The 27,210-nt window shown below is 38.8% G+C and overlaps 4 protein-coding genes and 1 pseudogene across 6 annotated transcripts; all 5 read right to left on the bottom strand.

Annotated features, from left to right (window-relative positions):
* Positions 1-2,488: 2,488 nt before the first annotated feature.
* Positions 2,489-3,609, bottom strand: LOC106415112 (annotated as a pseudogene).
* A 3,463-nt stretch (positions 3,610-7,072) lies between these two features.
* LOC111208541 lies at positions 7,073-18,116 on the bottom strand. Of its 3 annotated transcripts, XR_007327792.1 has the most exons (15): positions 17,449-18,116; positions 17,123-17,321; positions 16,656-16,755; positions 15,665-15,721; positions 15,377-15,473; positions 15,203-15,285; positions 15,048-15,109; positions 14,869-14,965; positions 14,485-14,758; positions 13,596-13,835; positions 12,973-13,499; positions 12,724-12,893; positions 12,578-12,649; positions 7,590-8,003; positions 7,073-7,455 (listed from the first exon to the last, which is right to left on the bottom strand). XR_007327792.1 is itself a non-coding variant. In XM_048766326.1 (9 exons), exons 2-9 carry the CDS (start codon positions 17,266-17,268, stop codon positions 14,702-14,704), a joined length of 699 nt encoding a protein of 232 aa, XP_048622283.1. In that variant the 5' UTR covers positions 17,269-17,321; positions 17,449-18,116; the 3' UTR covers positions 14,215-14,701. The 3 variants fall into 3 exon arrangements, 1 of the variants encoding a protein (XP_048622283.1); XR_007327791.1 differs by having other exon boundaries at positions 7,073-8,003; XM_048766326.1 differs by lacking the exons at positions 7,073-7,455; positions 7,590-8,003; positions 12,578-12,649; ... (1 more) ...; positions 12,973-13,499; positions 13,596-13,835 and having other exon boundaries at positions 14,215-14,758.
* A 247-nt stretch (positions 18,117-18,363) lies between these two features.
* On the bottom strand, positions 18,364-20,898 carry LOC106413826 (eukaryotic translation initiation factor 3 subunit H). The gene is made up of 12 exons (XM_013854568.3): positions 20,714-20,898; positions 20,549-20,628; positions 20,346-20,462; positions 20,167-20,270; positions 20,028-20,091; positions 19,742-19,878; positions 19,618-19,666; positions 19,406-19,477; positions 19,214-19,315; positions 19,052-19,119; positions 18,708-18,860; positions 18,364-18,629 (listed from the first exon to the last, which is right to left on the bottom strand). Exons 1-12 carry the CDS (start codon positions 20,721-20,723, stop codon positions 18,572-18,574), a joined length of 1,014 nt encoding a protein of 337 aa, XP_013710022.1. The 5' UTR covers positions 20,724-20,898; the 3' UTR covers positions 18,364-18,571.
* Positions 20,899-21,104: 206 nt separating this feature from the next.
* LOC111212635 lies at positions 21,105-21,701 on the bottom strand. Its single transcript, XM_022714208.1, has 2 exons — positions 21,580-21,701; positions 21,105-21,489 (listed from the first exon to the last, which is right to left on the bottom strand). The coding sequence occupies exons 1-2, from the start codon at positions 21,699-21,701 to the stop codon at positions 21,105-21,107; spliced, it is 507 nt and encodes a 168-aa protein (XP_022569929.1).
* A 69-nt stretch (positions 21,702-21,770) lies between these two features.
* LOC106412974 lies at positions 21,771-24,141 on the bottom strand. The gene is made up of 4 exons (XM_022714207.1): positions 23,295-24,141; positions 22,950-23,185; positions 22,594-22,755; positions 21,771-22,526 (listed from the first exon to the last, which is right to left on the bottom strand). Exons 1-4 carry the CDS (start codon positions 24,139-24,141, stop codon positions 21,771-21,773), a joined length of 2,001 nt encoding a protein of 666 aa, XP_022569928.1.
* Positions 24,142-27,210: the final 3,069 nt, after the last annotated feature.

Below are 27,210 nucleotides of genomic sequence, written 5' to 3' on the forward strand. Positions count from 1 at the left end.
GCCCGTGATCAAGAAGAAGGGCTAGACGCCTTTTAGTCTTAAAAGCCGGACGCGTCTAGTAGAATAGCCAGACGTTCTTTGCTGAAGAGCCGGACGCCTTTAGACGGAAAGAGTCGGACATCTTTAGTTTGAATGGCCGGGGCCGGACGCTTTTGGTCGGACACCCACATAGATTTATTCTATGCCTACTAACCTCTTTTAGGTTTAGTATAATCACAAGGAATTTCAAATATATGGACTGTACTGGTTTGTCTTTTATACAACTCCAAGATTAATGATCATGCGTGATCAATTTCTTTTACATACTATATGCAGCTGCTTTATGTTTCAGTCCATGAATCAACTTAGGAACGAAGCTGTTCTTTCATCTTATCCAGTGATCCATATGCTGCTTACTACATCATTTGTATCTAATTTCATTCTTAAGACCAGACCATTTTCAATTTCGAAAATCTGTAGCAGCAACCACCACATAGGAGTTCATCTCCTTATAATATGTTCCTTTGATCTCTGTGAGTACCTTGTGTAACAAGCTATAATCGAATGCTGTTAGTAGGAAAACATGAACACCTTTACATCATGTACATCTCTCACGGTTTCTTTACTTCTCACAAGATCCATCTATTTCACTGGTTTATCAGATGGCATTTCTATATATGTATATGGCCAATACGCTCATCTCTCTTTTAGATACTTTGAACCTCCACGTTTTATCTTTTCTAATCTCTATGATCTTTTATGATTGTATGAGTACTCTTTCGTGGGTTCATGATCCTCGTTCATCTCTTTATGTTCAAGTGCTATAACTTTATGTATCTTTATACAAATATGTGTGTGTGTCGACACTTTCATGTGGTTCCATTATGTTCCAAACATGATCTATAAAATTGAGATCTTATTATCCAGGACCTTATTACCTAGTAGCTTGGCGTCCCAAGACTACATGGTTTGGTACCTTAGATGTGTAGCTGCGCAGCCTTTTCTCAATGTCTGGTATGGTTTCTCTTATAATCTCGGATCTGTATTCTATGCACCATTCTTTTCTATCCGAAATTCTTTTATCTTATGGAACACTTGGTCTATCGTTATAGACTCTATAGCAACTTGATTATGTCTCTTCTAGGACATTCATTTGGTGCTAAGCTGGTTAGTCATTTCTCGGGTCAGTGTCTGGCATTTCGATTAGCTTCTCAATTAGCTAGCTTTATATAATCTTTCTTTGGACGTCTTAAATCATAATCTCTAGTCCGAGGATCTTTGCCAAGACAATGATGGTTAAAACCATTCGTACTTTTAACATTCTTTATCCAGCTTATAATCTTTCTCTTTATGATATTGAATATCCGGATTCATTTGTTTCATGCAATCCGTACCTGGCCACTATTTTAATCACCCATGTTTTGGCTCACGGTCCTTTGAATTCGTGGAGAAGATCTTATTCTTATATATTCCCAATCCTCTTCTGAGGTTCCATCTTAGACGGCACATGTATGTATGTGGTGGTTTATTCAAAATCTCTTAAGATGGTGTATGTCTGGTTTTATGACCCGTTATTCAATATGAGATGGGAATATCTATGCTCACTTATATGGCCTGATGCATATTATCATTCTTTACATGTAAAACATAATGTCTCCAAGCTTATAGAATTTAGAATCTTAGTCTTATAGATAATGGCTTACATGGCCGAATCTTTATAGGTGATGGCCTCTTTGGCCGGTTATGGCCTTTGTGGCCGAGCCATTTATAACATGGCCAAGTAATGGCCTTTATGGTTTGGCCATTTGTATCATGGCCTCTACGGCCGAGGAATGGTCATTTATGGCCGAGTAATGACCGAGCCATATAACATGGTCTTAGACCATAGTGGTACACGAACTTGTAGTATTGATCATTGGTTTATCCTCTCTCCCCCTCATGACCATACTATAAGGTCGTGGTGCATGAGACAATTAAGCCTAATGAGTTTCCCTTTGTGTACATGTTTCACAACGTGAGATCTTTTACGGGATAACTCTGTGCCTTTTCAATCTTTGCATCAGGTTTAGACTTTATGATGGCTAATCCTATCATGCCATATAGTGTAAAATTTCGTGGGATATATCAGTATAGTCACCACTTCTCTTGCCTCTTATCATACTGATCTTATAGCATAGTTTTAAATCAGTAGAGATCATAGGTATAGTCTCAACCACTTATGAGGTCTTAGGTGTTTTATTTTTCTTAAAGTCTAAAGGAACTCGTTTCCTTCCTTACCCATTGTTTCTACTTGGAAACCATACAATATAACTTCAATGGGTCACATGTTCTTTTGGATGTGTATAATGCCTTTTAAGGCAATGCCTTAGCCATAGTTTTTTTACTATGCTAACTATACCCATTCATGATTTCTTTACTTGGTTTTATGCCCTTTAGGCAACTCTTTAAAACATTCATATGTTCAAGTAAGATCAGACAAGATAATGAATTCAAAATCAATTCTTATTATATATATATATATAAAATCGTGAAACATCAAAGCAAATCATAAAGCAATAAGACAAGTCGTATCGAAATTTAGTCCTTGAGACAATCAGAAGTCTCAAAGTCCATATGTTCATCTTTAGCAATGTCAGAATCATTATCGGCCTCATATCCGGAATCGTGAACCATGTGAGCCTCCGGGTTCTTGTTCTTTAGACTTTCTTGGTAGAGCTCACATAAGTTCTTAGGGGTTCTACAGTTCTTGGCCCAATGGTTTCCCATTCCACATCTGTGACAAACGGATTTGGTCGAGTAAGACGGTTTGGATATGCCGCCTCAACCACGGCCATAACTACCTCGGCCACGGCCATAATTGGAACCACGACCACAGTTATTGTGGTTTCTTTTCCGGCCGGTCGAGTAGTTGTCTCGGCTGTTCGAGTAATTGTCGCTGCCACGCCCCTTGTAACCACCACGGCCATTGCCGTGTGATCTCTTATTGTTTTGGACGTAATTACACTCGTTGGGTTCTTTCTCTTCAACCTCATTAGCTTCCGGTAATGGTGCTGTTCCAACAGGTCTAGCTTCACTGTTCTTCATCAGGAGCTCATTGTTTGCCTCGGCCAGAAGCAGGTACGAGATCAGATCAGTATATGTGGCGAAGCCTTTCATTTTGTACTGCTGTTGCAGTATCACATTCGATGAATGGAATGTAGAGTAAGTCTTCTCAAGTAACTCTTATTCGGTTACTACTTCACCACAAAATCTCAGCATCGAGACCGTCTTAAATAAGACTGAATTGTACTCATCCACCGACTTATAATCCAAGAATCTAAGATTCTTCCAGTCGTTTCTAGCATTTGGAAGTAACACCGTTTTCTGGTGATCATATCTATGCTGTAAAGCATCCCAAAGTTCTAGTGGATTTTCCATCGTGATGTACTGATCTTTTAGACATTCAATGAGGTGATGGCGTATAATACTTATAGCCATGTACCGATTCTTATCGGTCTCATTGTTGCCCTTGATGATAGTATCACCAAGTCCCTTTGACCTTAGACTGATCTTTGTATCTAGCGCCCACTGCAAGTAGTTATCTCCGGAGAGATTAAGGGCTGCATAGTCTCTGTTTGAGATTTTTGACATCTGAATCACATCATCATTCAAAATTAAGTCTCACAATGTGATCATGTGGCCGCAAGATAAACGAAAAGCTCGGCCACAAACATGTCTTACGCATTTATGAAAATCAAGCAATCTAATCGACCATGGTGCGAAACAATCATCAAGCCACATGGCCATGTAGTTCTACTTAATGCAAACAGTTTCAGGATTTTATAAACTACATGCTGGTCGATTCCTTTTAAACAGTATGAATGCAATCAATATTCAGTTTCATATGTATGCAAATAATCTTAATCAATTCTAGGGTTTCGGTTTAAACATTAGTAGGATTCAATTTTAAGATTAAGGTTTCAAAGCCTTTAGGAATATAAATCGAGATTAAGTGTTTTTAAACATTTAAACATTTAAACATTCAAGCAATGCCTTACGGCCAAGATGAGCCACACGGCTATTTTAGTTCAATTCATCATCCCTGGAATTAGATCTAAGTTCAATTGCAATCAATCAGTAGTGATCAAGTTCGAGTATGAAGGCAATAAGACCACACGGCCACGAGATGATATAATCAAGGGCTTATCAAGTTTTTTTTTAGTTTAAACAAGTCAAGCAATTCAGATTCGAGTTTAAACAATCCTAGCAATCTTTCTAGGTGATCAAATAAAACAATCAAGTTTCAAATCAAACAATTAAAACCGATTTTCCAATTTAGGGTTTTAGGGTTTTCGAAACTTTGATCTTTGATCAAGGGAATTTGATTTGAGATTCAAAATCATTAAGACTTTGATTTAAATTGATAATTGGATCAATCTCGAATTAGGGTTTAGGAGATCGGACTTATTCGAGCTTCGATTTACTCTTTAGGATTTGATCTATTTTTCCTATGGCTTTCATCTTTAGAGTTCTGATTTTAGGGTTTCAATCTTTACAAAACAACCAGGTTCGATTCATATTCTCATAATTAGGATTACCTTTGTTTTGCAGGTCTGAACCAGACCACCAAAGATCAGAGACGAGCTGAGATGAACGGACGCGGGACGGCTCCTATCGGGTCGCATTGCCGAGAGCTATCGCGAGCTTGTTTCTTCTCGCGGACGGTTGCGTCTGGTCGGGGATTTGGTCTGAGCTGGACGCAAGCTGAGCTGAGGCTGAGGACGTTGATCACGGATAGGGAACGTCTGAAGCTGAGCTTAATCGGAGTTTGCAAGCCGGAACGCAAGCAAGAACAATTTAGGGTTCTTCGGGATTAGGGTTCCAAAAGATCAAGACGGTGCCGCGTATTTTTTCTGCGAGTGTGGGCGCGTCTGAGATCGGATTGACGAACGGTTTGCGCTGATAGATTCTTCTCGTCAAGAGCTTCAATTTTGTATGTGGCTCATCGTCTGGTACTTCGGGGTTTGAGAGATAGATTGATTTTAAGTTACGCTTGGATTAGGGTTTATGTGTGACGGATTTTAGGTTAGGTTTTGTCTCAGTGTTTTGGAGTCTATCGTGCTGATAACGTGTTGTAAATAGAGTGTTTAGAGACTGAATATTTATGTGTGTTCTTATTAATGATCAAGGGGGTTCCTTTAAATAAGGATTATAAGATGAAGATAAATGGAAAGTATCCAAAACTTAAACACACTAGGATTAGGAAAAATACTAATACATAATAATGGAAAGATTACATCTACTAGAAAAAGGAAAAGGTTTCCTTTTCTCCAAGCTTTGTGGCCGTCTCTCTCTCTCTCCTAAATTCGGCTCTCTCTCTCCTCTCTTTAGGGCTTCGGCCGTCTCTCCATCTTCTAGGTATTGGACCGGTCTCGGTCCGGGCCTGATTAATGACAATCCACTCCATGATTTATAACAGTACCCAAATTGTGTGTCTACATGGTCCAGTAGTTTTCAATCGAAATAAAGCAAGTTACTAATCTCTATTATTAAAAGAGAAGTACCCATTAAAAAATACCCCTAAGTTTTCTAACTTATTTACACTTCCATGCCACTGAGAATTAAATTAAACTACCTATTTTAATGCTTGTATTTTCCAGTTAAATTAATGAGTTTTCCTTAATCAAATTTAAACTTAATGTCATTAAATAAACCTACCTATTTTAATGCTTGTCTTTTCCAGTTAAATTAATGAGTTTTCCTTAATCAAATTTAAACTTAGTGTCATTAAATGAACCTAAAAATACGTCATATTTAACGTAGCTTATTACGTACGAGTACGGCCCAATAATGAACTTGAATTTTATTTTTACGAAAACGTGAATAACTTGACTTATGTAATATTTAAAATATATTAACTATAATATAACAAATGCATATAACCTACCTATACTTTAGTTTGAAATGATCATGTTCAAGTTTTATATAGTCAACTTACATCATGCATCGATCGTTGTACAATATCCAAACCACCTATAGTTTTCGTTTTCTTTATAGGATGTATCAACCAACCAATCATCCAATTAATTTTCTAAGCTTTATACAAAAACAAATCAATAAATACAAACTCAAAATCCAATATCTTCTATTAATCAGAACAGAATATCTTCAATGTCGTATCTTTAATGTACCTATTAAATATAGAAACTGTAACCATAATTACACTAATTATAAGAATAGATTTGATTCCAACCAATTGATCTATTACTTCGGTAATTGATTTGCTTGCAGAAGAGGAAACAATAAATTTAAAATTTATAAAAATATAAAGATATAGAGATTCCAACTAATTGCCTATATTTGCGTATAATTTCCGCATAATAAGCTTCAAATTGAACATTGAAAAAGATAGAGAGATTTTTTTTAATCTTTTACCGACACAAACTTAAACAAAACGAAGAGTTAAATGTAATTTTTTTTGTTACACTTCCCGGAAAAAAACGGTTACAATATGGGCTTTCATAATATGGTCTTTTAACATATTAATGTTATGGACATTTAATAATTATCTTGACAAAAAACAAAGACTATAATTAATTTATTATTAATAAAATTATGAAATTATTTACAATTTGATGATTAATTCATCGCCTTTTTTTATATGTTAAATTTTTCATAGAAGTTTAAAAATCATTTTATTTTCTTTAAACATGTATAACTAATTTATAATCTTTTATGTCATACTAAGTCATAATATAATATTTCTTCATATTTTACATTAATAACCATTATTTTTATATATCGTCTACCATTCTCTAATTACGTCAATTTGTTCAATTTTTTATATGATATCGAATATTCATCGTAAATAGATGGTTTAAGATGCCAAAAAAATTATTTACTTGGTGAATATAATACATCAAATATTACAAATACATTATTTTGTTAAATAAATAACTAAAAACTGAAAATTCAAATCCGCGCTGATCAGAGTCTAGTAAAGAATTAAACCATAAACATGATATTCAATCGATTTGTCCGGTCTCACTGGAACTACAAACGTGAGCATGACCTCTCAACTTGTAATCAAAATAAGAAATAGAATGGTTATCAATCACATCAATTGAACGATTAGTTTTTTTTTTCTATTGTTTTGAGAAAAAATGAATAAATGTAATTTGTAATTCAATCATCTAAATCAAAGTAGGCAACGTCAAGCAATTACTACTAATTTTTCTCAAATCAACCGCTACATTCTGAACCGTATTAACTTGGTTCGCATAATAAACCCTTCGACACATGCACCATAATCAGACACAGCCGCAGTTAAAAACATATTCAACGCCATTACGTCACGTTTCCTTATGCTTTTCCTCGCGCTAGCTAGATTATAACGTCACTAAGCGTCGCGTAACACGTAGCGATCGCTTGGTTACCGTTTTTGAACCTAGCCGTGTGAGCTAAGTGACTCGGCCCAAACCCATACTATCCAGCCCGCTACAAGCAACAGATCAAAAACAACAGAATAGAGTGATGGGCTTCGGTGCACAAAGGCCCACTCGCAAACGTAGAGAACAAGTCGAAGGAGTAAGTCATATAAATACATGTTGTAGCTCCTAGGATTCTCTTACGTTTTATTTCTTCTTGTTGTTGGCTGCAGCTCTATCTTGAGGTTGTGCTTGAACACATGAGATTGAGACATAGCAGAGAGAGATCTATTAGTGTTTGTAAACTCCTGTTTGATTCTAGTGAAGTTTGTGGGCAAGAGATCCCACACGTACTGGTCGAGGCCAGGAACTCGTTAAATCCCTTGTGTACTAGACTAGGTTAATCTGACTAGCTCAAAACGATCAATCTATATCCTTCACAAGTGGTATCAGAGCGCTGGTTAAGAGCATATCAGAAGTCTACAAACAGGGTTTGATAAAGTTCCAGTTACTAGACAAGTCAGAAGGAGAGAATGCAAGTTTGATACTTATCTTTTTGCGAGAAGTAAGGAAGTCCGGATCGCACGTTCTGAGTTCTGAAGGTCCTTGAATTGTTACCTAAAATAAAACAAGATCAAGACAAGTCAGACATGGAACCAGTATCTGGAAAATTTGTAGTTGAAAAATTTGATGGTACAGGAGATTTTGGTTTGTGGAACTTGACTCGGTTCTAACTGACGATGAGGTTTCTACATCAGATTCAACTAAGGCTGAAGATGAGGAGGATGAATCTACTGATAAGGGTAATGAAAAAGAGTCTAAGCCGGATCCAAAGGCTGCTGAGAAGAACAGGAGGGTGAGAAGTCTCCTGACTATGAGCCTTGGGGATAAGATTCTTAGGAAAGTAATGAAGGAGAAGACAGCTCTTGACATGTGGAAGGCTTTGGAGAGAAGCTATCAAACCAAGTCTTTGCCAAACCAAATCTATATGAAGCAGAGATTCTATTGTTTCAAGATGGAGGAAAGCAAGAGCTTAGATGAGAATATGGACGTTTTCTTGAAGCTAGTCTCAGACCTAGCAAGCGTCCAGGTTAATATCTCAGAAGAAGATCAAGCGATCTTCTTGCTTAACAGTCTGCCTAAGGCGTATGAGCAGATGGCTCACTCCCTGAAATACGGAAAGGGAAAAGACACCATCACTGTTGAAGAAGTAACTGAATCTGCATACTCTAAAGAAGTTGAGTTAAAGGAAGCAGGACAGTTAAACAAGGCCAAGACAGCATCTGAAGGTCTATTCGTAGGACAAAGAGGAAGGTCTGATAGGAGGTCTAACAGTGGCTATGCAAAAGGCAGATCATAGAGTAGAGGAAATCCCAATCAAAGTTTAAGAAGAAGGGATGTTTCTCACGTGGCAAAGATGGACACTGGAAGAGAGATTGCCCAGATCGCCAAGGCCTGAAGGTGGAGGATTCTGCAAATGTAGTCACAGAATTCAAGGAGCCGTTGATACTCACTGCAAGCGTTCAACATGTAAAAGATGAATGGGTGTTGGATTCAGGAGTGAGCTTTCACATTACTCCAAACAAAGAACTACTATTCGACTTAGAAGAGTTCAAGGGAGGTAAGGTGTTTATGGGAAACAACACTCAATGTGATGTTCAAGGCATGGGGAAGATCAAGGTTCTGAATTCAGACGGCTCAGTGATTATTCTCTCAGAATTCAGGTATATGCCATCTATGAGTCAAAACTTGATCTCATATGGGTGTTTGGATAAAGCTGGATGTCATTACGAAGGAAAGGATGGAATGATTCAGTTTTATAAAGGATATCAGAAGGTGTTTGCTGGAAAATACAAGGATGGTTTGTATTACTTGGATGAAATAGTTTCAAAGTCAGAAGTTGTAGTGGCTAAACTCGACACTGATTTGACGAAAGTGTGGCACTCTAGACTTGGTCATATGAGTCAGAAGAATATGGACGTGTTGGTAAAAGAAGGATACTTAACTAAGAAGGATATTCAGACTCTGAGTTTTTGTGAGAACTGTGTTTTTGGAAAAACTCATAAACTAAGCTTCCCAAAAGGAAAACACACGTCAAAGGAGACACTAGAGTATATACACTTTGATCTTTGGGGATCACCATCAGTAACACCAAGCTTAGCAGGCTGTCAGTACTTCATCACCTTCATTGATGACTATTCTCGAAAGATGTGGATATTCTTCTTAAAGACAAAGGATGGTGCTTTTCAAAGGTTTAAAGAATGGAAGGCAAGCGTTGAAAATCAGACTAAGAAAAGTATTAAGTACTTAAGGACTGACAATGGACTAGAGTATTGTAATTCACAGTTCGACACTCTATGCAAGGAAGCTGGCATTAAGCGACATAAGACATGCACGTACACACCACAACAAAATGGTGTGTCAGAGAGAATGAACATAACCATTATGGAAAAATTTAGGTGCATGTTGTCTGAAAGTGGAATGGAGGAAAGCTTTTGGGCTGAGGCTGCATCAACTGCAGTATATTTGATAAATAGATCGCCAAATTCCTCAGTAAATTTCAGATTACCTGAGGAAATTTGGCCAGGAGTTAAACCAGATTTGAGCAATCTGAAGAGATTCGGATGTACATCCTATGTACACGTGAGACAAAGCAAGACAAGCCCTAGAGCAGTGAAAGGCAGCTTTGTGGGATTTCCTCAAGGAACTAAAGGTTTTAGAATCTGGTTGCCTGAAGAAGAAAGATGTACCATAAGTCGGAATGTGATATTTAATGAGGACGAATTGTTCAGAGACTTGAAAGATACAGTTCAAGAAAGTAGAGAACAAGATGAAGAAGCTCCAGGAAAGAAGGTTAAACGAGTTACATTCAATCCAGAATTAATTCAAGGACCTCCAGGAAGGATTACGAGTGTAGGGAATCCAGCTCAAAGTGGAGTAACTTCTGATATTGAAGCCAAGTCAGACTCTAAACCTAAAGAAAACGAAGCTTCAGAAACTCAGGAAGAACAAGTTGACCTGGAAAACTATGTTCTGGCCAGAGACAGGGTTCGAAGGGAGATCAAACTACCATCAAAGTTTGATGACTATGATTTGGTCGTGTATGCTTTAGCCGCAGCGGAAGACCTAGATATTGACGAGCCTAAGACAATTGAAGAGGCTAAGAGGTCGAAGTACTGGAAGTAGTGGCTGAAAGCTATGGAAGAGGAAATGAGTTCTCTTGATAAGACTGGTACATGGCAAACCGTTGAGAAGCCAGAAAAGAAAAAGATCATTGGATGCAAGTGGGTTTTCAAGTTCAAAGAAGGAATACCAGGCGTGGAGGAACCTAGATTTAAAGCTAGACTTGTTGCTCAGGGTTTCTCGCAAGTTGAAGGTATTGATTACACAGAGGTTTTTGCACCAGTAGTGAAACATGTTTCGATTAGGATCATGCTTTCATTGGTAGCAAATGAAGATTTTGAGCTTGAACAGCTTGACGTTAAGACTGCCTTCTTGAACGGAGAGTTAGAGGAATAATTTTTCATGAACCAGCCAGAGGGATTCGTGGAGAAGGGGAAGGAAAGGAAAGTGTGTCTGTTAAAGAAGGCTTTATATGGACTAAAACAATCCCCGAGACAGTGGAACAAGAAATTTGATGAATTTATGAAGACTCAAGATTTTCGCAGAAGCTTATATGACCCATGCGTCTACATAAAAGGATCAGAGGTTTCACATATGATCTACTTGCTTATCTACGTGGATGATATGCTAATTGCTTCAAAGGATTTATGTAAGATCAAAGAGCTGAAAGAGAATCTGAAAAATCGTTTTGAGATGAAAGATTTGGGAGCTGCAAGTAGAATTCTTGGGATGGATATTATCCGAGATAGAAAGAACGGATGGGTAAAGCTATGTCAGAGAAGTACTTGGAACAAGTTCTAAGAACGTTTAACATGTCTGAAGCCAAAGCAGTGGTCACACCAATTGGAGCTCAATATAAGCTACGAAGTCTAAATGAAGAAGAGCTAAGAACAGAAAAAGAATTGTTGAGCGAGATTCCACATGCAAGCGCAGTCGGTTCTCTAATGTATGCAATGGTGGGATCATGGCCCGACTTGGGATATGCAGTGGGTTTAGTCAGTAGATATATGGGTAATCCAAGAAGAATCCACTGGGAAGCTGTTAAATGGATTATGAAATATCTAGCAGGAACGTCGAGTTTTTGCCTAAATTTTACTAAGAACTCTAACTTCAGAGTGGAGAGCTTTTGTGATGCTGACTATGCGAGGGATCTAGATAGGAGAAGATCGGTCACTGGATATGTTTTTCAAGTGGAGGAAATGCTATAAGCTGGAGATCAGGGCTTCAACATATAGTTGCTTTATCTACTACATAATCAGAATATATGGCTTTGACAGAGGCTGTTAAGGAAGCTATATGGTTGAAAGGATTTTGCGGTGATTTGGGGTATCAGCAAGAGAATGTTAAAGTGTTTTGTGATTCGCAGAGCGCTATACACTTGGCCAAAAATGGAGGTTTCCATGAAAGGACCAAGCATATAGACACTCGATTGCATTTCATACGAGATGTAATTGCTCAAGGAGATGTTGTTGCTGAAAAGATACATACATCTAAGAATCCAGCAGATTTTTTGACAAAAAGTTTACCAGGTAATAAGTTCCGGGAATGCCTGGAGCTTCTGAAAATCGCCTAAGGAGATAGTGGTCCTTGCAGGTTCCGTTTTGATGACGTTTGAGAACCTCGCAGATAAGGACAGAAGATGGAAATCGTCAGATCAATTTATTGATCGAAGGAGAACGGAATCAAGTAATAAATCTGTTTGGAAAGTTGTTATCTTGAAGTGTTTGGTCAGTGGTTGAGGCTCATTGGTTATGTGGCCGTAACTGAACAAGGAAGCAGTTTGAATACAACAAAAGGGATAGAAGAGTTTGAGTTAGTTCGTGACGTTTTTTTTGAGAAGACAAGCTAGAACTAATCAACAAGATTCAGAGACAGTACGGTGAAAAAAAAAAAACATCTACACAATGTACGAAGTTTCTTAACCGGAATTTGCTACTCTAGTGGAAATATTCATGGTTATGCAGTCAAGAGAATAAGTAAGTGAAGGTTGGACCTATCACAGTTACAGGGTTCTCGGATGGAATCTAAGGAAAGGAAGACGGGTAATATATCTAGCAGGAATGCTTTACCTGTCGGATTATCAGAAGCTTGGAGCTTAGTCACTGGAGATTGACTTGGCTGAGAGGTTCTCTTGATGAATTCTAAAGAAAGAGGAACTTGTGTTAATGCAGAACACACAGCAAAAGTTAAATAAAGGTAAGACACGGTGTCTTACACGAATCAATTGGAGTTGTAGACAGATATGGTTCAAGGACCGGGTTGTTTCTCAGACTCGACTGAAGAAGACACCATTGAACAAAGCTCTGGAGATTTTACGACTTGAGTTGAGCGGTCGTATAGAAGAGACGAGAAGCTACTTCTTGATGTTTGGACTCAATTTTGGATCTACGCATAAAAGAATAAAAAGCTAGAAATTCAGTTGTGCAGATCGAAATGCGCAATAAGGTTCTGAAACTGATTGTACCTGTGATTGGAAGCAGATTCTATACGGAGTGGCTAAACGAAAAGTTAATTGATGAAAAGATGAGCACACGCCATTGGAGGCGGATGTTCGGAGCTTCACTAGAGCACATAGAAGAAGGAGGGAGATCGACGGTAATTGATCAGGGGAACGAAGCTGGTTCTCCGGTTGATCTGGATAGGAACGATCGACAAAAGCCGAGGAACGAAGGTGTCGGAGGCTGTTTGAAGATTGCGATAGAGAAAGGAGCTGCCATGGCGTCTTTCCCGTCAGGGTTTGGTGAGTCAAAGTGGAGATTGTGAGCTAAGTGACTCGGCCCAAACCCATACTATCCAGCCTGCTACAAGCAACAGATCACAAGCAACAGAATAGAGTGATGGGCTTCGGTGCATAAAGGCCCACTCGCAAACGTAGAGAACAAGTCGAAGGAGCAAGTCATATAAATACATGTTGTAGCTCCTAGGGTTCTCTTACGTTTTATTTCTTGTTGTTGTTGGCTGCAGCTCTATCTTGAGGTTGTGCTTGAACACCTGAGATTGAGACATAGCAGACAGAGAGATCTATTAGTGCTTGTAAACTCCTATTTGATTCTAGTGAAGTTTGTTGGCAAGAGATCCCACACGTACTGGTCGAGGCCAGGAACTCGTTAAATCCCTTGTGTACTAGACTAGGTTAATCTGACTAGCTCAAAACGATCAATCTACATCCTTCACAAGCCGCATCAGCTAGAGCCAGCTTGGTCTTAGACTCCAAGGCTTGGATGGTTCGGTGTGTGGCTCGGCTTGGATTCGTGATGCGCTTCACCAAAGGTTGGCAGAGAGATGGATATGCCGTGTGAGAACACAAGTTCATCATACGTGATGCCTCTGCAACTTGACCGAAGAAAATAAAGATTAATACGGCGACAGATACCACGACAGCCACAAACATGTAGCTGCAAAGTGTCGCGGCCCGCCATTTATTTTATTTAAATATGTTCAGTTTAGCTGAGAAAAAATCAACCGAAGAAGTTTTCTGCATGAAGTTTTTGTTTTTTTTTTTAAATTGTTGGTGATGAGCGTTTTGCGTTTAATCTCTTTTTATTTGGTTAGTGTAATTAAATGTAAATAAATCGTAGGTTTGACTTGTTTTTAGTGGATTAAATAATTTTTTAAGAGTTTAGGATACCAAAGTAAAACAAGGTGGCCCAGATGAGACCCGGCCACCATACTGAGATTGTGAGGTTAAATAGCAGACCCGGTCCAATATAAAATACAGATTCGGGAATATAAAAACTTTTTTTAAGGAAGTCTCTCTTTAGGACCGAAGGTCTCATATTGAGTGCAACAAGGCAAGGACTATTTATGTGTATTACACAAAAGCAGCCTTTCAAGAACTCAAAAGAACTTAATGTTCACTATACTAATTTAAGCATCAACAAGATTACATCAGCGCTCCATCAACCCATGCCGGAACTCTGTTATGACTTTCAAAGGAATCATATGTTTCTACTGAAGGCCAAAGAGTTTTTTTTACCTTTGCTTGTAGTTCAGTCTTCTCAGTCAAACTACCCGAGAGCTCAACTGTTCTACCAGTGCCGAGTGTCAGATCTCGTCTTTGTTCTGGAGCAGTGTCTGCAGTTGATAAACCCTTGTGTGTCTATGTCATGTCGATCATCACGGAAACATTGCCACTTAACCAAGTACTTGTGCTATTTTCTTTATAGCATTGGTCAAAATCCATTTTTCCTCAATCAACTTCTCGGCTCTTGCTTCATGTGGATGTTTGGTTGCATGGTGTACGATATTGGCTGCGAGACAAGTAAAAAGAATCCACAACATCAAGAGAAATGCTGAGAGTGTTAAACTAAAGGACACTAAAGATTCCTGGTTTTGACTCATTTCGACTCATTTGTTTTACCTGTGTTGTACTCGGCAATAAACGGCTTGCAAGATCATCGTTAATTGAAACAGGTAGAGGCGGCATCCGACTCATGATACCAGGCATCTCCTTCATGCTGCACGCAGAAAGAAAGAGTCATTGGCAATGACACGTCTCAATTGTGAAAACTGATGTTTACTTATATTAGATGCACATACTCATTGAGAATGGCGCTGATGTTATTTCTTGCCTGATAAAGGAGACTGATGTTATCCTGCAGCTGTATACACAAAGTTAAGATATGTGTGTGAGTTCCATTACAAAGGGACAACAAGGAAACGTGACTAAACAGGATCAATCTTCTCTAAATTACCTTGAATGCAGAGAGGTTGTATGAAATTTGACTAAAAGCTTGAGCGTTTTGCTGTACAAGATCCAATACTGCATCGCTTATATCTGAGACGAAGAGTACAATAAAGGTAACCAACTAATAATACTGATCTTTTTCTATTTAAGACCACAAACACACAGGAGAAGAGCACTAAACCTTCAAAAGGCATGTGTGTACTGTGGTAGTTGGCATATAAAGCATTTTGTTGTGGCAAATTGGCTAGCATGTTCAGTTCTGGGGATGTATCCACCACCTTACCATAAAGAAGCACATGGTTTTTTTTTAAAACAAAGTTAAAACAAAAGCAAACCAAACACATATCAAACCAAACAATACATAATAGACTTTATCCCAATATAAACATCCAAACACTTTAGATACTGATGCTAAAAAGTTATTAGATAGTAAATTAGACACATGAAAGGTTTAGGTGGGCAAGCATACCTTTCTATTGCTAATGTTCTTCCCAGCACTGTTTTCCTCTCTTTTTCTCCGTTTTCTCTGTGAGAATAGATATGCCCGTCTTAAGCCAACACGTTTAGATTAATGATATATATCTAATGAAAAGATTAAAAAAAGGCAAACAAGCACTAATGAATAGAAGAAAAAGGAGGAGAGAAACTTATTGTTTGCTTGCATCAAACATATGACTGAAGACTCACAGGACAGATGCATGACGGAGATGGCCATATAATGATGACAAAACATTATATTTTATCAACTCATTTTGTTTCACTTTATTATGCAAACATTTAGTAGAATGATGCAGCCATATGTATTGGGCAAAATAATAATTTTAAATAACTTCTAATCAAAGATGCCAACATGAAATTTCCTAGGCTCCAAAAAGTATAGGGATCCCTGCCATCACCCATAAAGCAATATCTTTTCAGAAATCATTTTTTCAAAAAACTTTAGGCCTATTATTACCTTTTCCAACAATTCCCTTTCACAATCATGGACTCCAAAGCTAATATAAAGACAGGTCTATAGCGTCAGCAAAACTTGTCATTTCTCTTTTTTTGCTCATCTTTTACACAATCTTTAGGACATGGCATGGCAGGGTGTCTTTTCATCAATAAAACCTATAGCTTTTTTTGCTAGGACTTTATCTTTACCGCAAAGCACATATGCAAAGTTGCATCATCGTGCTGATTCAATCATATTCAGCATATGCTTTTTTACAACAGTGATAGAAATATCCCTCGGATCACTACTTCCATGACAAGTTGACAACCAAATCCCATTTGAGAAAAAAAGAATACTAGAAACTGCAAAGTAGTTCTATAGCAGTAAAAATTATCCTTGGTAGAAGTCTAGACTCTTACAGTGATAAATTCTACTTCACATAAGCAAAAAAGCACATTGAACAACAAGAAGATGCACACAGCTCAAGGAAACATAACCAAAACCATGAGAGCATTAGGAAGCTTACCGCCATCCATCTGCACCTCAGTGCTACATCCCTTACAGTTTTATCTGGTAGAGCTGCAGCGATCTTTACATACTTTGAGATCTTGGGTTCATCTTTCAACCTACAAACGGAAAAAAATAAAGATGTCATGCATGAAAACCAACAAAGCAACAACCTACAGACTCTAGACATGTAACCTACATGGCTAATGAGTATAACAAGTATGTATTTGTTTTACATTACATGGAAGTACAAAGGCAATACTTTATATTTCCAAAGGAACATACTTTTAATAGTCCATCATTGAGAAGAATATAACGTGCCCACTACTTATCATAAAACAACTTCTCAAATTGTTTTGAAAAATTTGGATCATAGTACGAAAAAGGTAAAGACTTTACAATAAACATTGCATTTGAAGATTAAAGAAATAGCAAATGGAAGGAAAATATCCAAACACACAAAACGTTGGAGAAGAGGATACCTACTTTGCAAGGCCGTTCTCTAATACATACTGCTCCTCAACTGACCAATCCATGACCAAAGCAGCTTCAGGTTTGACTCCTCCAGCCACTAAAGATGGAAACACAAGGGACGTGGTGCTAGTGCTTGGCGGCAAAGAGTGATTCTCCATTGAAATAATCCTTAAGAGAGGGATATTTTATTGAAACTGCTTCGAGCTACGACCTACAAGGATGCCCCCAAAGATGTCGGACTTTAGCCATTTCAAAACTCAAGCAAACGAAAACCAAGAGTGATAAAGTAAGCCCTGAAAAGGAAAACAGCTGGAGGAGCATGAGATGAGTTAATTCACCTTGGAGTTGATAGAGCACTCTGGAAGGTATAGATATTCTCAATAAGAGCCCTGATCTGCACCGGTTGTGTCACAATCTGAGATGCAACCGACAAGAGTGCAACTAGGTTTTGGGAAACGACACAAGATGCTCCGGCGAGCAGCAGGAACGAAGATTAGAAGAAGCGATGTGCAAAGAAGCTAAGAGAGTGGCGCAGCAAATTGCGAACCCCGATGGAAGAAAGTCGAGGAGAGAGAGAGAGAGAGAGAGAGAGAGGAGTTTAGTTTAGTAGTAAGTAGGAGCAAAGTGTTGGTTCTTGTTTGGTTCTGTTTGTGCAGCACTTTGGTTTTGTTGTATTCATATATGCCTTTGCTGCCTTTTTATTTTATTTATCTTTGCTTTATTGGTGATGAAAAAATAGACAAGTTAATTAAAACTCTCTTTCAACCCAATTTATAACACTTTTGGGTTTATGGGTTTTCTTTTTTATATAATTGTTTGCTTTTATAGAAGTGTAAAACTTCTATAAGTAGAAAAAATAGTATAGACCAATGACCTTGTAGCTTTAGAGATATATAGGCATCAGTATCTAGATTCTACATATCAATCTAGATTTGATTCAAGATCTTTGCATATCTGTTAAAAATAAAGTGCTCACTATTCCATTGTAACCAGCATCAAAAGATGAAATTTTCTTCTATTAGTGGTGGTGGTCATTAGAGTCCCCATAACATCTGAGTGGCATTTATAATACACACAAAAAGGTTTAGCTAAATATTCTAAACAGTGTTAATTATTGTGTTGGTTTTTATGTGTAATCTTTGTCAAAATAAATCCTGAATCTTCAGCTTATCAGACAATAGTTTATATTAATGCGTTTCTTGCTGTTTTGTGTGTTCTATAGTATCTTTTTTTTATTTTTTAAGAAACAAATATGTACCAATCAGAAGTTCGATTCCAAGTAAATCTTTCAACATCTCAATTAGCCATGCATACGAGTTGAATGATGTTTTCATATGGCTAGTATTTTTTTAATTTCACAAGAAAAAAACTTCCAGGAAAAAAAAATACAGGATCCGTTCTATCACCAAATATTTCACTTTCTCGACTAAAAAAAAAAGAACTTGGGTAGTAGTATTGTACTCAATTATCGTGCAAAGCCTTGGTGAGGTAGAGCCTGCTGAAGTTCTGGCCAGCCACTCTGCAAGCAATGGGTCGACTCGTTTTCAGTCTCTTACAAAGCTTGAAATGGTTGTAAAGCGTTAACAAGGGAACATACCCGTTGATTTGGCCACAGAAGTTTGAGACTTGGTTTGTGATGAGGAAGCTCTCTAGCCTCGATGGTTCAGGGATCGGCTTAAATATTGGGTTTGAAGGATCCTCCTCCGGTAAAGGCTCTTCTCCAGCTGATTTGCGAGCCATGTTCTCCGTCCTATCAACCAAACATCTCAGTTATTTACTTGGCACATTAACAAGAGAAGCAAAAGCCCAAGACAAATGTTATATACAGGTCATTCACTACTCTTGACACTAACACATGTGATTAAAACTGTATCACCATCCAGTATAAAAACGAGTAAGCAGAACAAATCGAACCAGAACCCGATCATCAAAGTGACCTACCTTCTCTTTTGGAGCCAGGCTTGTTGTTGCGCTTGCTGACGAGACAGGTTCCGGTAGTAATATTGAAACTGTAAAAATAAAATAAGATATTACATTAAAGATAGTTCTGAGGGTGAGGACTGAACAACAGCGAAGAATAAATAGGATATCGCAATAAGATACCTTTTGCTGTTCCATAGATAAATCATCCATGCATTTAATCAAAAACTCCATATTGTTCTCAAGGAAAGGAGTTGTTGATGAGTGCAGACGATCATAATCACCCTAGAAAAGAGAAAATCTCAAAGAATTAAGGGCCAAAACTTGGAACACTGACAGAAAGTGATAATCTCAATCCAAATACAAACGTCGTACCTGTGAGACAGGTGCATCAGTCTCCAGTTCGGTCATAAAGGCACTGACGAGCGCAGAGTTTGAAACTTTGATCTGTCAGAACAAAGTAATCGACAATTAAACCAAACCATTTTTCCAAAGTAAGCTATGATTCGCTAATAGTTCTAACATAGTTATTTATAAGAATAGTTAGTAAGACGTCAACATAGAAGAGAAATGCCCTAAGGACTTACAGGTATTTCCTCAAAAATATCCATCCAGGAGAAATTTTTCTCTCTCAACCTGTTAAAACAAAGTGATTACAATAATCTCACTTGGCTCATAAAACCTAAGTTACTAATAGATCAGGATACATACTTCTCGCCTGTAAAGTTTCCCCCCCTGTACAACTCCATAAAGGAATCAGAAAGCTTCAAAGCCTTCAAAGCTAAGGCGCCTAAGTCAGCTTTAGAGGGATCGTATATAATACACACACACCTCTTGATGTTCTCCTGTAGATGCAGAAGAAATCATTTCTAAAAGCTCATTTCATGATCTTACAGAGGGATTTGTAACAGAATTGCAAACAAAAATTCAGCAAATATTTCTAATGACTCAGTTTCCAATCAAGTAATTGACCAAAAGGAGTCTGGAGTGTACCTGGGTAGTTCATGAAGGTCTCAATCAGTTCTACAGTCTGATAAGATCCAAGTACTGTGGATTGATACCTGAACAAAAATTATACAAATCTTATTATTATTCCACACAAAAACAAATCAGAAAAACTTCACAATGAAACCTACCAGCCAACAGTGTTGTTGTCAACATTAACCTCCCTCAAACACCTCATCATCTCAAGCTGATAGTTAGCACCATCAGCTTCAATCTCTTCATCGTCATCTCTCACCTAGTCTCATAAAATCAAATCAGAGACTCGACAAGCTATAACCTTCATATCACAATGTGCATTCTTCAAACTTACTGGAAAAGGAAAACAATTGGTGACTTCAAGCACACTACCAACATCAAGTCCAAGAAGCTGCCCTGTGACGAGCGTTGGAGCAAACTCCTTGCAATGTTTGATTATCTTTAACACAGCCTATCATATATACACACATACCAAAACCCTCAGCAATCTAAAATTCGCAATAGGAGAGATGAGTATGAGGATGAGGATGGCATTACCAGTCCTTCGATCTGAACAACTCTGAGCGGAGGAGCCACCGCCTCGTCCTTAGATATCGCCTGCAGAAACGACCTAGCCACTGCGGAGAGAGTACGAGATTGAGAGAAATCGTCAAATACAGATGCGATAAATATATGCACGTGAAGAAGGGAAAGTGTACTGACTGGTTGCCATTGAATAATCTACTTAGGAGATGATGACGCTTCTCCGATCAGGTACTGATACTCTCCGCCGTGAAACCCTGACGACGTGGTACTTGTTTCCCGGTGGCGGAGATGAGCGAGAGAAAGAGACTGTGTGTGGTTTTTTTGATAGGGTAAACTAAACTTACAAAATAGTCCTCGAAATTAAGATTTTATTCGTGATGGACCCTAAATGTTTTTACGTCTGTTACGAACAGATTAAGGATGGGCCCAGGCCACGGAGCTATAATGTTATTTACTTGTAAAAGGCCTATACCATATATATATATATATATATATATATATATATATATATATTTTTTTTTTTTTTTATATACTCAACATTCATATTAATTATTAAACCAAGGTTTGATTACATAATACGCTTATCAGCCTCAACATAAGATTTGATCCAAGATGGCATAATAGAAAACAAAACGGAGGAGTTACTCCCATATGTGAATGCCTCCTTTGCTACTCTATCTGCAACTTTATTTGTTTGTTTACTCTTAAAGATCACTCGATGAGCCCTTATCTTGTCCAGCATATGGTGAATATCATCTGTATAAGCTCGTATGCTGGGGCGATAATTTTTTTCCTGCAGGGCATGTATCAACTCTTTGCAGTCTGATTCGAAAATGATGTTCTCGTAGTTGAGACGCACCAAGGAAATGATGGCCCACCTAAGTGCTTCAGCCTCCGCCTCAATAGGTGATCTCAATCGAGTTAACCTTCTCGCTCCCATCCATAACACAGACCTGTTATGATCCCTTAGTACCCACTCAAGACCACAGTGTTCATTTGATGTTTCCCAAACTCCATCACTGTTGCATTTCAACCAGTCTTACGGTGGTGCTTGCCATTTTCCGACCTCTTTCACACCAGGACCTGCGTTGATAGGTTTAGCCTCTTGATCCTCCCGACTGTTCCATTCCTCCATGTCCTCATGTGCTTTAATCACCAGGCTCATCGCCTAATAATCAATTCCTTGAAAACAAAAAGCATTTCTACTCTTCCATAGCCTCCACAATAACCATGGTCATATTCTTCTGTTATTGTTGATCTGCAGATTTGCGGAAGCCATACTAAGCAGCCTATCAACATTTTCAAAATAGGAATCAGACCATTCTCCTCCTGGTGGCACTGGAATAGAAGACAGAGCCCACACAATCCTAGCATAATGATAATTGAAGAGGATGTGGTTTATTGATTCATCATCCGCCTGACATCTAGGACACGAGCCATCTCGTGTTAAGTGTCGATGTTTCATCACTCCTCCCAGTGATAACGCGTCGCTAAGGCTCCTCCACATAAAGTGGTGAATTTTGGGACTGGTATCTGCCTTCCAAACCGCCTGGAACAGACCATCTAGGCTTGGCTGAAGTATTTCTTCAACTTCCTTTGCTTTTAAAAGGTTTGCTGCTACCCAGTAACCAGAGTTCACCGTGTAGTGTCCCGAGCGTGTAAAGTCCCAACAGTAGGAGTCCTTGCAGGCTGGTCCTCCGGGTCTAATTTTCTGGATCTCCCTCCAGTCTTCCTCACTCAGCACTTCTCTTATAAGATCTTCATTCCACTTTCTTCTATCCTGAAGCATAAGGTCGCTGGTTTTAGTACAATTAGCCAGCTGAGGTCTCTGCTGTGAAGGGATCCATCTTGAGGATAAGAGGGGCCTAGCGGGATTGTCAGCAAGCCAAGGATCCTCCCAAGCGTGTTGTCGCCGTTCCCAATGACCACTCTCGCACCCTTCTTGATTAACCTCAGGGCTGCATGGAGGCTTCTCCAAGCGTAGGATGGTCTGGACCCAAGATCAGCGTTTAGTATGGTGGTTTTCTTAAAGTATCTAGCTTTGAAGACCTTTGTACCAGCGTCTCCGATTTAGTAAGCATTCTCCATACTTGCTTTCCTAACATAGCCAGATTGAAAGCTTCAAGCTCCTTAAAACCCAAACCTTCCTCGCTTTTCGGTTTACACAAGTGCTGCCAGCTCTTCCAATGCATTTCTTTGGATTCACCAGAGTTTCTCCACTAGAATTCAGCCATCACTGTTTCAATTTGCTGATAGGTAGTCTTGGGCAGTAAGAAGCAAGACATTGAGAAGTTTGGTTGTGCCATAGCAACTGCTTTAAGCAGCACTTCCTTCCGGCAGGAGACAAGAACTTATTTTGCCACCCAAACACTTTGCTCTGCACTAAATCCTTGATGAAGAAAAGAGTGTTGACCTTAGATGGTCCAAATGATTCTGGTAGGCCTAAGTAAATACTGCTTCCTCCATCTTGGGAGATGTTTGTTTTGGCTTTGATTTGTAGTCTCCTCTCCTCTGGTATGTTCTTGCCAAAATAAACGTTGGATTTCTGGTAATTAATTCTCTGCCCCGTAGCCAAGCTGTACTTTCGCAGAATAGCTACCAAATGATCGATCTCTTCATCACTCTTCTTACAGTAAAACATATTGTCATCTGCAAAAAAACAAATGTGAGACATGGGGAGCTTTTCGAGCTACTTGAAGTCCTGTAATCTTTTTTTCAGCTTCCGCCTTCTTCAACATCTTCACAAGCAGCTCTGTACATATGATGAAGAGATAGAGAGACAAAGGATCTCCTTGTCTAATCCCCCTTGTGGGTTTTATGCTTCCATAAGCTTGGCCATTAATAAGAACTTGATAAGTGACAGAGGAGACACACGTCATTATCAAGCTTATCCATGCTGGTGCAAATCCAAGAGACTTGAGAGCTCGCTCTAGAAACGTCCATTCCACTCTATCAAAGGCCTTGGAGATATCCGTCTTGAGGGCAATGAAATCTTCTGAAATTTTGTTGGAGGACCGAAGAGCGTGCAACATCTCACGTGCGAGAAGAATGTTATCATGAATGATTCTGTCATGAACAAAAGCAGCCTGTGATTCCAAGATTAATCCTGGTAGGACTTTCCGCAGACGCTTAGCCATGATCTTTGCGATGATTTTGTAGACCACGTTGCTCAGGTTGATTGGGCGGAAATCTTTCATTTCATTGGCACTCACTTTCTTTGGTATAAGACAAATATTTTTCTTGTTGATCTCCGCTTCTAACTCTCCAGTGCGAAAGAATAGATCCACCATACGATATACATCCTCTCCAATCACGTCCCAGAACTGATGATAGAAGAAACCGCTCATACCGTCTGGCCCAGGGCACTTGTGCAGGTTTATGTCCATGACAGCTTTGTAGAGTTCTTCCCGAGAGACCGGTGCTACGAGTGCTTCATTTTGCTCATGCAAGATCTTTGGAAAGGAGTCCAAACTTATCTCAGCATCCTCTATTGTCACTCCCACATCTTCTGAGGAGAATAATCTCTTGAAATACTCCTCTGCCACTCGTCCCAGATCCTTTTGAACCAGCCACACTCTTCTTTGTTCATCAATAAGCTTTTGCATTCTATTACTTGCTCTTCTATTTTTCGTGGCAGCATGGTAGAATCTGGTGTTTCTATCCCCATTCCGCAGTTATAGGACTCTACTCTTCAATCTTCAGTAGGCTTCCTCATTTTTGTACTCTCGGTTCAACTCACTCTTTAGCCTATGCAGCTCTTCAAGGTTGAGGGGACTGCTTCTGGTTACCATATCAATCAGATGATGGAGCTCTCTAATGCGTATCGCCGAGTTTGGTATGTTCCTCTTTTTTCACTGTGAGATTGATTTGCGACAATCCTTAATCAGGTCCATGACCGTTGATCTTTATCCTTTTCTAGCTTCCCTCCATTTAGAGGCTATTTCCTCTTTAAACTCTTCTTTGGCAATAAGCCTCTAGTCGTATTTGAAGGAGGACTAGACTTTATTATGATTCTCGATCGCACAAGTGATAAGAGGGCTGTGGTCTGAGCTAACACGATGTAGATAAGTTGCAGAGGCACTGCCAAACATTTTCATCCACTCTTAATTTGCAACTGACATGTCCAGCCGACATTGGACTAGCTCATTGTTCCTTTGACCATACCATGAGAATTGATAGCCAATATGTTTTATTTCCCACACTCCACAGGCCTTCAGCATTTGGATAAAGTCTTTACTATCCTCAACTGTCCTCTTGTTGCCTCCCAGCTTTTCTTGCAGGTCAACTAACTCGTTGAAATCACCAGACAAAATCCACGGGCCGTTTCTTGCTACACCAATCCTCATAAGCCTCTCCCAAACTCCATTTCTATTGTTCTTAACTGGTTCTCTATAGACTCATGTAAAGAAGAATTATTTGTCTTCCCAGCGCACAAGAGCATCTATCATTCTTTTATTCGACTGGAGGATTTTGACTTCCACTGTTGATGTGTCGAGTTTTAACCCGATTATCTAACTGCAAGTGCACAGTAAAGTACGCAGTAGTAATGCGGGATCGAATCCACAGGGACCGATGATCACACGTAGAGTTGCAGACAAGTTAATAGCTACAGCGAACGAAGATATATTTTTGATGTTTTTTTATTTAATTTTCTTTAGTGTCACAAAACATAAACAAGCTGTAAAAAGATGATTTAAACGATTTGAAAACTATTTTAAAACAAACGTTGGGCATTGAGAATTCTCAGGGATTTCTTTTTAATCAAGATACAATTAATGGCAGACACAGGGATATATTAAGAGCCGTCTAGAACTCAAACACGATATTAGAATTAACCTACTTCCGTAGCGCTAATTCTCTATGTTATAGAAATCTCCACACTAACTTCCGCTGAGTTTCAATTTCTAAACAAGCATTAAGAACAGGTTCAATATGTTCACAAAGCGCAATAACATCAACTTCCGAGGGTTAAGGACACTTTGCTCATCTAAAGTATTTTCGGAAGTTCAAACAATCACTTTCGGTGCATCAAACAATCTGATATCATGAACTAAGTGATCAATTCAGTTCAAGCAGTAAGAAATCCATTAGATGAAGAACCAAAACGTAATCCCTTAGTCTACACACGTTTTATGAATCAAAACATCAAGAAATCCCCTATGAGAACCCCTAAACCCAACTAGATGACTACTCACACATAACTAAGCAAGAACAACACGATTTTGATGAAGAAAACATGATAAGATTGTATTAAAACAGAGTAAAGGTTCAGAAGATCTTCTCCAAATGGTTTTGAGATGAACTCCTTTACAAATCTTCACAAATCACACAAAACAAGTTACAAAACTCTCAAATCTCTCTCAAGAACTTGTAAATCTCCTTCTTGGTCGTCTCTGGTCTTTTCTGAGTCCCAAAAGTCGAGTCCTTTTTTCCATTATTGAGGGGAGTGGGTAAAAAGGAGTGAAAAGCTCGTTGGTGCGTGTGGAGCCCGTAGAGCGTGGGATCGGTCGATCCACATGGACCGGATCGGTCGATCTAGTGCATGAAACCGTTGCGACAAGTTCTGCTTTTCTTCTTAGCTCTGGATCGGTCGATCCACAGACAATGGATCGGTCGATCTATGTCCTGTGCGATCAATACTTCTCATTCGGTCCATTGTTCGGTCCATCTTGCTTCTGAATAAATCCCGAATGCGTTCTTTTCTTGCAAGCTATCTAGTAACCTGCATATTACACTTAAGAACACCAAAACGCATCAAATAGACCAAAACATTAATTAAAACCGACCATTTAATTGCTCCAAAACGAGTTTAAAACCGTTAAAAACACGGAATATCAACTCCCCCAGACTTGAATCTTTGCTTGTCCTCAAGTAAAGAGGATTAAAATTTGGGAGCTCACTAACCCTCAGTAGACCTTACCTTGTGATTTCGCTAACCACTTAAATCAGAGACTGTCAAGGCATTCATTCCAAATCCCCACCAAGACCGCGCAAACCTTTCCATATTTCAGACCTGCAAGTCTCAGTTTCAAGTAATCAACTCTTTACATTCATTAAAAAGGGCGTGACCTTTCCACCAAAGATATCTCCATCAGGTATAACGGGCTCGGTGTTTGGGAGGCTGTTTTAGTGTTTAATTAGGTGAGGCTCAAGTGTTTGTGGGTATCAGCGATAACAAAAAATGCAAAACATTATGCAAAATCGCTGGAGAAACCGAGTATATTGATAACGACGTTTTCGAACTGCTCAAGTCTCAAATGATCAAAACCCAACAAATCTCAAACTCTAACCCCAAATTTAAACAACGCATCATCTCTGGTACACAAAATAAAAATAAAATGTCTAAATCAAATCTACTGAATGAGATATAAACATGAACTTTTTTTTTTTTTTTTTTTTATATTTCAGAACGAAAACTTATACAAACCGAAATCGAATATATACACTGCGATGCAATCACACACTTACAACACCCAATTTTTCTATTTACACCTCTAGACACACAGGTCCGTGTCTAACCACCTAAATGTTCCGATCCTACCTAAGCAGTCGGATGAACCATGTCTACCCTAATCTCTCCATTGTTTTTGCACATGTATGCACATATGATCAGTGTGTAAGAATGCATGGAGATGAAATAAAAGGGTAAGGTGTAGGTGTGGTACCAAACTATT

This window comes from Brassica napus, chromosome C8 (genome assembly GCF_020379485.1).
Source record: "Brassica napus cultivar Da-Ae chromosome C8, Da-Ae, whole genome shotgun sequence".
NCBI classification, from domain to species: Eukaryota; Viridiplantae; Streptophyta; class Magnoliopsida; order Brassicales; family Brassicaceae; genus Brassica; species Brassica napus.

Excerpts from the sequence above, each read along its gene's own strand:
- LOC111208541 (XM_048766326.1), bottom strand. The coding sequence starts at position 17,268 with ATGGAGAATCACTCTTTGCCGCCAAGCACTAGCACCACGTCCCTTGTG. Across the intron at positions 16,756-17,122 it reads TTAGAGAACGGCCTTGCAAA|GTTGAAAGATGAACCCAAGA; the intron begins GTAGGTATCCTC and ends TTCCGTTTGTAG. Across the intron at positions 15,722-16,655 it reads TGAGGTGCAGATGGATGGCG|AGAAAACGGAGAAAAAGAGA; the intron begins GTAAGCTTCCTA and ends CTATTCTCACAG.
- LOC106413826 (XM_013854568.3), bottom strand. Across the intron at positions 20,092-20,166 it reads GACAACAACACTGTTGGCTG|GTATCAATCCACAGTACTTG; the intron begins GTAGGTTTCATT and ends ATTTTTGTTCAG. Across the intron at positions 19,667-19,741 it reads GGAAACTTTACAGGCGAGAA|GTTGAGAGAGAAAAATTTCT; the intron begins GTATGTATCCTG and ends TTGTTTTAACAG.
- LOC111212635 (XM_022714208.1), bottom strand. The coding sequence starts at position 21,701 with ATGAGCCTGGTGATTAAAGCACATGAGGACATGGAGGAATGGAACAGT. Across the intron at positions 21,490-21,579 it reads GGAAAATGGCAAGCACCACC|GTCTGTGTTATGGATGGGAG; the intron begins GTAAGACTGGTT and ends GGATCATAACAG.
- LOC106412974 (XM_022714207.1), bottom strand. The coding sequence starts at position 24,141 with ATGCAAAAGCTTATTGATGAACAAAGAAGAGTGTGGCTGGTTCAAAAG. Across the intron at positions 22,756-22,949 it reads AATCATTTGGACCATCTAAG|TGGAGAAACTCTGGTGAATC; the intron begins GTCAACACTCTT and ends GCTGAATTCTAG. Across the intron at positions 22,527-22,593 it reads TTACTAAATCGGAGACGCTG|ACCATCCTACGCTTGGAGAA; the intron begins GTACAAAGGTCT and ends TCTTGGGTCCAG.